Consider the following 10510-nt stretch of genomic DNA (forward strand, 5'->3'; position numbering starts at 1 on the left):
GACCCAGTATGACGGACACTTTGTGCCTGAGGTGCGAGTCTTGACTGTGCTAGCGCCTACCGCGCCTTGAAGAGCATTCACCATTGTTTATCCTTTCTTCGGTTGTTGTCTTTAGACGCGTGTTTCCATACTAAAATCTTTACATACTTTGGGATTCATCTCATCAGACTGGAATTGTTCTTGGCATGATTTAGAATGAGAAGTTGCTCTCTTTTCTCCCATATTCTCCTGTTACTCTTTCGCATTCATCGCTTGCATTCACGTTTTATGTTTGTGACCATGCTCTTCAAAAATAAATGATAAAGGTAAATGATAATAGGACAAGAATTTCTTCCCGTCTTCATCTTTCCCACGTTCTCTCACTGCGTGTGTCGGTCAGTTGTGTATGAGTATCTCGGTTTGGCCCAATTTGAACAAGTGGTCTGTCGGTTTTTTTCGTCCAAGTGACGGCTGGACTGTTTTTGACATCTGTTTTGGGACAAATTATCAAGAATGACCATTTCAACAATTCGTTTTTCCCGCAAGCGGGATGGATAGGATAGCCTACCTGATGAGCTCCACGAAGGGCGAAACCGGTCGTGGGCTGTGGAAGAGTTTTCATCAACCTTGTCAGTAGTTTCCTTGATGAAAATATCCTGCGATATCTCGAATATCGTGCCAACTGAATCATGAGGCGGCCTGTGTGCAGCACATTCAGTTGGAGGACATCATAAACGAGAGATTCAGTTGACTCTCTCGTGAGAACCAAATTGAGTTGCAAATGAGTATATTTCTCAATTGTTCACGTTCGTAGTGTCAACAAGTTCACAGGTCTGTCACTGACCGACACTGTGCAGTGTCAACGTCCGCACACCAAACAGCGGCGAACAGAATGATAGCTCAGTAGCGTGGGTTGCGGTCGTCCCTTTCGACGACGGTCTCGTGATTCTCATTGTACGTGCGATCACATGGAACCCATGAGAAAACAGGTCAAGGGAGGCTCCGCAAACGGGACGTGAGCGCACATGGGAAAGTGGGTCAGCAGCGCACATTCGTACACTGACACACGTCAATACACAAGTGTCGGAAAGGACGGCCTCTGCGGCAAGATGAGTGCCGGATACGAATAAGCAAAACAACTGGAGATCAAAAGTACATAGGCGGAGTAAGCAAATGAATGGGGGAATTATCATAAGGTCAAGTTAGATTCAACACCCCCAACTTGTAAACTTAGTTTTTTCATTTAGTTCCAGCCTTTTGAAGTACGACCGGTTGCACCTAATCTGGCTAGCTCTATCAGCGGCTAATCCGACTGTCATTTCGGATAGTGACCATGTCCAAAAGCCCACGCATATACACACCAAATGTACTCTGGAGAGAATTATGCGGGTCATGGAGAGCTCAGGGGAGTAAATACATGCAACTGGCAGACGATTTGGGTAGGTTGTAGCTTGATCCACGAGGCCTCAGGTGAGCAAGCTTGTAGAAACGCATTGTACAGAATTTTATAGAAAATAAGTTCACTCGGCTTGCCTCAGGAAGGTGAAGATGAGCGTTGAGGCATTGGAAAGCGAAGCAATAAGGCCAATAGTCTCGAACACAAACGGAAAGGTGAGTCGGTCCCAGTCATCTGACCTCTTCAGCGTACTCAACTCTTGAACGTTGAGCATGGGGCGGATGTTCTTAGTCGATGCAATGACCTGACTGCTTGTACACTGAGAAAAGACTTTTGCTCAACCATATGCTCAACACAATAGGCCTAGAAGCATGGCTCATTTCCCATTAGTCGCATAACCCCTGTAGAGATGATTTTAAACAAAACTGACGCGATCGATTAGTTCGCATCCACATAACTGGCAGTTGCTCTTTCTTACGTGAAGCAGCTGCTGTTTGAATTAGGCACCGAAAATTCGTTTGCATATACACATATTGCTCCGAATTTCCAGGTTAATTTTTCAAAAGTCATCGCAGATTTTTTGTAGCGCTCAATCACTGATGGCCTAGTTTTTTTTCGGAGTAGGCTATCTCAAACAGCGATTGTATGTTTTAGTACCTGATATTCGCCAGTGCATTCAGTTCTGTCTTTGGTGCTTCAGAACAGTTTTGGGATTTTCGTCTAAGCAGATCCTCAAGGCCTTCACGGTTCTACTGAAAGGAGCTTGAGTTGAGTTCTGACAACATCCAGTAAAACTCATCAAAAGAACCGAAATGATCTCAAACGTAGAATTTCCCTTCTTCGGAGGTTTTCGGAGTGTTCCTCTAACACTAAACAATAAATTTCACTCAATCCTAAAGGATATAAGGAATGTATTTTCTGGTTTGGCGAATAACAAGTCAAATACCTATTTTTTGAAGACCCTTGGAAGTTATGCTCTTTTCAGTGGCACATGCTTCACACGTTTGTATTCTTTCCGAAAACTTGACAGCTCCACTAAATGGTCAAAGCTTTTCCTAAAGAACATTCTTCGCTTTGCAGCAAAGGTTTTCACCGCGAAATTAGATTCGTCCCGTTAATGTTGTGCAGATATCAGGTAAGAGACAGCCCAACCAGTCACAGTCTTGCTCTCCAGTAACTACATTTTAGTTACCTGGTAACAACTGTCCGTGACTATTACGATTAGATTTGAATCTTTAGTTTTAGTTGTTGATTTAGGGATACCGGCCCAAATGTGGCTTAAAAAATCGGTGTTGAAAGATTGAGCACCATGTGGTGTATCATATGGAATACTTAAAGTTAAAACATGGCGAGGTGGTTGCCAGGGGCAACCTTTTTCAAGAATTTCTACAACCAATTGAATAGGAGTTGCCCACGGCAACAGAAACGTTGGATTAGAACACCTTATTCCACTACCCTGTGTTTGGACTTTAGAAATTTCACGTTAGTTGTTGATGCCTGTGAAATCATCTCAACTCTGCCGTCTTATTCTGTCGAATTTGACAGAAATCGTGGTCCTTTTCCAGCGTGAGCATGGTCCCTTTCTTTGCGGGTATCCAGTTCTAGGTTTCCCTACTTCCATTTACATATCACCACTTCCTACCATGCTCTGTCTTTTTAAGTGCGAGTGACTTCGTTCGACCTGATGAGCACATTGTGAATCTGAGATCCAATGATTTGCAGCTGCTTCGCAGTGTTCCACACTGATAAACCAAATAGGTTGCCATCATAACAGAGATGTGGACTATTTGTAATGCACTACTCATAAGGTTGCTGAAAATTCGTCGACAACCCACGACCGGTTTCGCCATTCCTGGGGGCTGATCAGGTAGGCGAAGTCCCCGAGTTTCCGTCAGCCCTATGTTCTACTTGAAACCAAATTGCACGAAATTAAGCGAATATGACTCATTTGCTTCTTCATGCACCCACAAAATTAGTGACCAGTCGAACTGAGGATAGTGGGATTTGCTTCTATCAATATGGTCGTTGTTCTAGACGTAACACACTACTCACAAGGCTACTGAAAGCACTTTGACCATAGTAAACGAGCCCCCCTCAGAAAAGACGTCTGGAAGTGGGAACATTTGGCGATTGGATGCTTTCCCCTATGCTATCCGTCTCAGCAGTAGATGGCTACAGCGAAACCAAGTCTTTAAAAGTCAGAAGGATGGTGTGAAGTTTAGCTCGTGATTGGAGATCAGGTACGTCTTGACCCACACAAAAAAGACCGGAAACAAAACCTCAAATGCAAGTTTTGGCCGCTAACTAAACATTGTACGCAAACATAGATATCGTATTTCAGCTCAGCTTATGCTGGTTCAGGAAAACACGACCTGTTGTGATTACCGACCAGACCGGCTTGGGGCAAGGTGGATCGGGTTGATGTGATGTATTCACCCAATGGCCTGTCTTCACAATGTATTGTAGAAATACAACGTACCAATATACTAGCTAACCAGATTGATCGATCAACGAGCACACGAAGCTAGATGAATGACTGGTCATCACAGCTTGAAAAAAACCGTCATTCGGCAGCACAGCGTTCCTTCGAGAAGGCTTTCCAGTGATATGGGTCTGTGCGTAATTCCTCTAGTTCGGTTTAGCCGGTTTAACGGTAGCCGTAGAAAATACCTTGAATGTGAGATGTCTCCAATTGTGTCCTTATTGAGAAGTGTCTCTTTGCCCAGTCCCACAGAGTGAGGGGTCACCAAGAAGTTTTGCTACGAAGGTCCCTGCTCAAAATTCCACATGGTACGGAAGAAAAACCCTTATCCTGCTTGAGCTTGAAGCCACGTTATTATTTTCGATATTAAAAAAAACTACGAAGCATTTGTGCAAAACGGTTTGCATTGTTTACATGCTTCCAAATTCATTCATTTTCCTTAGGTAATTTTTGCACTGAGCAAGGCCCTGCCGGGTCAAATTGATCAAGAAAGGACAGCTGACAAATATTTCCAGAGTTACATTGTTGACGTGCGTGATTTAAAGACTGTACGGAGGCCAGTCGCTCCCAATAACCGAACAATGGGGTGATGAAGGTTAAATGGAGCTGAGCAGCAAATAACGTGATTTAAAGACTAGCCGGAGGCCAGCCGCCCCTAATAGCCGAACACCACATCATTTGGACGGATGTGTCACGTGCAGGACACGGGCCAAACGAAGACATGTCCTGAGTGGTTAGAATGCCAGCCAATCCGAGTCAAACACATGGGACGCGACGCTTCTCGCGCCCTCACGAAGATTCTGGCACGACCTTGTGGAACACTGTGACTACAGTTGTAATAGTTTTCCTTTGTCTCCAAAAGGGGCTGTGTAGAGCTACCGTGCCTTTTGATATACCATAGTGGGCGGAGCAGGAAGCCAAGGGACCGATACAAAGTTGCACTATCGTCCAATCAAGCCGCAACAGGGACCTTGCTGAGTTTATGATTCACTGGTTCAATAGTTGTGTCACAGTGAAAGGGAATTCACCGGTGTAGTTGATTATGTGGCTACTCGGTCTCATATTCCTTACAAGAAATCGGTTCTGTCGCAGGCAATAATTCCTCTCCCCTGAGAATCTCTTCTACGACGTACGATACTGACACACTGTTAAGTCTCATTCCACTTTCAAGGTGACCAAAGTGGGGAACTTTGTTTCTCGAATTGCTGAAGTCGTACTCTTCTGACACTTCATCAAATGACGGGGCGTCCTAGAATGGTAGTTTTTTTTTCTTGATCTGGTGAGGAAATAAATTTTTTGGTCCAGTAAGGATTCTTAATTGTATCAGGTACCGTCATGAGAACTGTAATTTGAGCAAGTATTATCAGCGTGACGTCAACGCATCTCAAATAAATCTATCAGATAAAGTCCCACGGAAGGGTTTTCTTCCCTAAATAACGCGTTTTCCAATTTCGGCGTAAGCATATTAGCTAGAATCGGAACTAGAGATCTGTTTGCCGATAAAGTGTGCCATTAAACGAGAATCGCCCATTCACTGTAGACCACAAGACAGATTGTTCTAATTTCGGCAATGGAATGTTGTTCAAATGGATAAGTTCGCATGCGTAGACGATAGTTTCTTGTATGGGGAAGAGCAAAGACAAATTTGGCGTAAACGTGGTCCGATCAGCTAATTCTGGGAACAGGAAGAGGTGTCGTGACGATTATCAGACCCCTAATCTTCATTTCGGTCCAAACCATTGGACACGGCATACATATCTATTGCTTCTGTGTTCATTCAATCCACACGTCCCATAGAGTTGGTTAAGTCTACAACTGTGGGAGAAGGAGTCGGGTGATGACTGTGAACTAGTCTGAAGAAACCGCACGCAGCTATAAACGGATCAACCAACCGTAAAACATGCATTCTCATTTATGATCGTGGACAGTTTAGCTGATCTTCTGGTGCAATGAAGAAGACTTACCACCCAATAAAATGATGAAGCGAATAAACTAAGCCTTGGAGATGCTCGTTTTCCAGTAAACGACTTGGCTTCCGCACGTTGGTATGCTCTGGTGACGGCCAGTATGGGAGCTCTGTGTGTGTGTGTGTGTGTGTGTGTGTGTGTGTGTGTGGAGGCAGCGACCCCTCAACAGAGACCACCCATGGAACTTCGCCAGAATGGTTCTTTCGGGAGAGGGAGGTATCTTGTCAGCAGAATCGACCAAAGCCGTTGATTTGGGTGAAAACCGAATGAGACTTAAGTCAGGTACACAATTTTTTTTCCAAATTTGTTTTGCTCTTTTGTAGTTTATGAAATAACCCCACCCTATTTGAAGGTGTTTGAAATGCAGTTCTCGTACATTGGGCAATACACTAGGAATGGTTCAATTCATAAGTTGAATCTCAACCACTGAAGCAAGTACTACACGACTGTTCTTGTGGTTCTAGAACCAGTTTACCGTTACTTGTCATTCCTATGAGTTGTATCGTAAGTTGTCCTTCAATTTATCATCACATAAGGAACGTTAGCTAGTATGATTAAGCATAGTTGGCATGGAAATGTACCGGGATATTGGTGGCTCCAGTGCGTTTACCGGTAGTTGATAGGGCGGCTGTTCTTCGACCTTGACAGCTGGCCTACAGGCGTCTCGTCATCCGAGAGGATATCGGCAGTGTGTGCTAGGGGGAACACCCACCCAAACGACCAATGATCAGTCAGGGTCGGTCTGGGAGAGCGGACCCCATATCAGCACGCGCAAGCACAGCGGCCGGCGCACGCCCATCCAAGGGCTGGACATCTACACTACCCTTAAGTCACCGTCTCAACAGCTAACGAAAGTCTTGCAACCGACTTGCATTGCTCACCGAACAAATCTGTGGTCATCATCACAACCTGACCTATCAATATTCTCTGCATATTTACTGATGCAATTTAAGGGCGAAGGGACTGATACGCACATTGCTTAAATTCAGGAAGTGGTAAATAAAAAGTTCTGCGACTTCATTTAATTTCTACCACAATGTAACCTCTAAGGTGATGGTCGTCGGCAGTGTTGCCTTAACTCAGAACCACCCGCATGACTTCTTTGAACAACCTTTACTTCATTCTCAGCAGAAAGGAGCTCCCCAATTAACGGTGACGTGATATTTTGCAACCTAAGTCTGACCGTTTTGGCGAATCACGTGTAATTCATAGGACCACGCATTTGCCTATGGCGCACAGTTGTCAAGGTCATCTGTTGTGACCAGTAAGTTGCGTCTGAAGTAACCAATAGAACTGATTATGACCTTTGGAGCACTCTCGCTCATCAAAGCTAAGAACGGAGTGTCCGCATTTATTGATTCCTAGTAATAGATGGGTTGAGGAATATCAGGGCCCAAATAGCCAGAACCGTCTGATCCTGTTAGGAGCTGAGGGCATTTTACTTATCGTTCCAAGACAGGGGCAGAGCGGAGGCTTTTGTGGAGCACATTGAGATCGATCAATCTACTTGGCGTACACATGCACAAAATTTGCGTTGATTGGCCAGTAGTTTGAACAGTAAAGGGTCAGCAAAAATAGCTAGCAGTTCAGACTGATTCAAAAAAGAGGGCAGATGCTATAAAGAGGAGTTACTCTCAGTTCCTTCGCTCCATTGTGCGTGTCGCATTCTCCGCTATCTTCGAACATAACCTTCCATGTGTCGCTATTTACGAACGGGTGACAAGAATCCAGCTCAGAGCATATGGTTTTCCCAAACCAGAGCGCACAGTGATGGTTTTGCCACGTGTGAGTGTTGCGAGGACGATCTTGTTTGTTCCGAGCCTAACACTGGAATTAAAACGGCGCATCGGTAACCGAGATGACGTCATCAGATCGCTGAGATGTCAGTGACACGAAACGAGACTGGAAACCTCTCTCAAAAGGTCACGACATCGCTGGGTGACGAATTTTGTTTGATGACTCACTGTAGCAGCGTTGCACTTAGATGACAGCCCAAAATAAGACGACCTGGTGAACACTGATCGAGCCTAAATCCTAGCAACTCTGCATCAAAGCTGGTTGCCATGACCGATAAGCAGTCGAGCTGAAATAACACACGTGTGTGCGTGTACGCACTTGTCTGCGGGCCAGAATGGTCCTAGTTTCTGAAGTATGTCTTTAACTTGACTTTTTGGGAGAAGGGACTGTCCTGATTGCTTCCCAAGATTGAAAGCTTGTTCATCAGGTCGTCTACAGCGTGATAAAGCCAACTGGTAATCATTCCTTCAGGCACAATCCATCGATACCGTTCCCTACTCCGTCACACACCACGTTCGCGGAGGATTACGCTAAATAAAACCCGGGAATTGTTGTTCCTTGTTCCTTCCCGGCAAACTGCTCCAATAAAAAAATTACCCGTCGTTAGGGGGGTAGTTGGTAGGAGAACAGCAGATAAGTTGTATGTCTCATCGATGATGAGCTGTTTGAAAGGAATAAGCTAGCGGTGGTCGCAACACGCGAAAGTAAACACCTGACTCTAAATACTGTCAAGCAAATAAAAAGGAAAAGAGCCTTGAACTGGTGGGTATTCAGACTACTGGCCGGGTGGTCATGGGTCTGAGACTTTTTGGAGTCACGTGAGATGCGCACTGCTAGTGATTCCCATTAAGGATCAAACAGCTGTTTCTTGGCATTTCAGCATAGAATAGCTTCATAGCAAGCACAGCGGTTTAGCGATCTCGTCCTTCGCCTCGCATGTAAAGGCCGCCTTCGGTGTATAATCTCCCAGATCGGATCTAGAAGCATTTGCTATCCACATGCTCTCGAGTTGAAACTAATGCAACGATTCAGAGCTAAAGTAATTGAAAAACAGTTCGCTGGGTTGGAATAGAAGTCCAATTCAATGAGTCTACATTTCAGCATAGACTTGAATTAAAATTGATTTTGCAGGTAACGTAAGCTGGAAATCTGGTATTCTGTTCCGCTGCTTACAAGACGCTCTATCTGAAGTAAAATAGATAAGATGGTTGTCCACGTCAAAAAACAAGCTGGTGTACTTTTCTAGATGGAACACACCAGTCGCAAACTTGACAGTCCGCAAGCGGTTTTGACCTTCTTCCTGCTGAGTCTCTGAGTTTTCGTCAAACGTGTGATCTACTTGAACCAAAACTGGACACCATTGGTAGAACACACTAGTTTGCACATTAACTTGGTTCTGACGGGATGTTCTTTTCAACTGAACGTGCTGTACAAGGCCACCTTATGTTTCAGTTGGTAAAATATTCAAGATATCGTGGTATATATTTTTTGGCGAAACTACACTCTTCCACAACCTACTACCACGTAAACAGTAGACACCTCAGGACGAGTCCCACTGACCATATTAGTCTATCAACCATTTTCTCTCTTAATGTCACTGTGGGAATATTCAAACGGTTACGAGAAGATATACATACTTCTCAGAAATAATTTTAACATAATATTTTGTAAAGGAATCTACGCACAAGGTTGCTGAAATCTCTTCGACAGCCCACGACCGGTTTCGTCCTTCTTGGGGCTCATCAGGTAGGCGCAGTCACGAAAACAGTTCAATTTGGGTTCAAGTAGAACATAAGGTTGACAGATACTCGGGGACTGCGCCTATCTGACGAGCCTTAAGGAGGGTGAAACCAGTCGTGGGCTGTCGAAGAGTTTTCAGCAACCATGTGAGTAGTTTCCTTTATGAAAATATACTGCTATTTCTGAATCATGGGGCGGCCTGTGTGCAGCACAGTCAATTTTAGAATATCATAAACGAGAAATTCAGTTGAGTCTCTCGTGAAAACCTAGTTGATTTGCAAATGAGTGTATTCCTCGATAATATTTTGTAATTTAGCTCAGCCAGATAAACGCTGTTTACTCGATCTAAGTCCGATGAAGTCCAAAGCTCCCTGGCTGGTACTTTTCAAATCCACTTCGGATAATGATGACGAGATAGTGAACTAACTTGATTATTCGTCCTTAGCCTCGTTACTCTACCTGACTTGTTCGTCACTCAAAATTTGATCCAGGGACCATGTTAAGTGATGGATGGCATCCTTGGGATTTTAAAAGTCAACAAAACCCCCTCAAGGAATCCACAAAACGTTGTTACTTTCTAGGACTGGGGGCAGCCTCCCCAGCAAGGGGAAACTGCAACTCATCTAGCGCACCGTCCCAAGCATACAGCCGACATTCTCTGTCAGGCAGAAATTTCACTAGGTTGAGTGAACCGTGAGTGACATGAAGTGGGAAATTCCATCCCGTACAATCAAAGTCAAGATAACAATCTCAAGTTTCTATCCACAGAGTAGGCGTAGATGCGTGTGGGTGTTTTGCTACTGTATAGACTGAAGCAGTAAGCCTATGGACATGCACGCGTAAATTTAGCTCAAATTTAACCCAAGCAAATGTGGGCGGGGCTGACGGTTCCTTGGACCTCGGAGGCAGCAGCTTCACAAACCGTTAAGCAGTTGAGCGGTCAATTAGAGCTCCATTAATGTGTCCGTCGCAGAGAACAATAGAGAATCTAATCAGTTTGCATTAGCCTACGTCAGCACTTGGGGCGCACAGCCTCTTACCGAGTCCACCTCAACCAAATCACGAGTATCGATCGATGTTAATTTTGGCACATATGCCACCTTTGTTCTCCTGCAGTCGGCCAACCCAAACATGTCTAGCACGTCAAGT

At 44.6% G+C, this 10510-nt stretch overlaps 1 protein-coding gene across 1 annotated transcript; it reads right to left on the minus strand.

Moving 5' to 3' along the window:
* Positions 1 to 245: 245 nt before the first annotated feature.
* On the minus strand, positions 246 to 9442 carry T265_04968 (hypothetical protein; the record flags this gene model as incomplete). The annotated part of the gene is made up of 5 exons (XM_009169845.1): positions 246 to 284; positions 548 to 732; positions 824 to 1038; positions 4651 to 4831; positions 9307 to 9442. 5 exons carry the CDS (start codon positions 9362 to 9364, stop codon positions 246 to 248), a joined length of 678 nt encoding a protein of 225 aa, XP_009168109.1.
* Between the last annotated feature and the right edge of the window lie 1068 nt (positions 9443 to 10510).

The sequence above is a fragment of the Opisthorchis viverrini genome (genome assembly GCF_000715545.1).
Source record: "Opisthorchis viverrini unplaced genomic scaffold opera_v5_89, whole genome shotgun sequence".
Lineage (NCBI taxonomy): Eukaryota > Metazoa > Platyhelminthes > Trematoda > Opisthorchiida > Opisthorchiidae > Opisthorchis > Opisthorchis viverrini.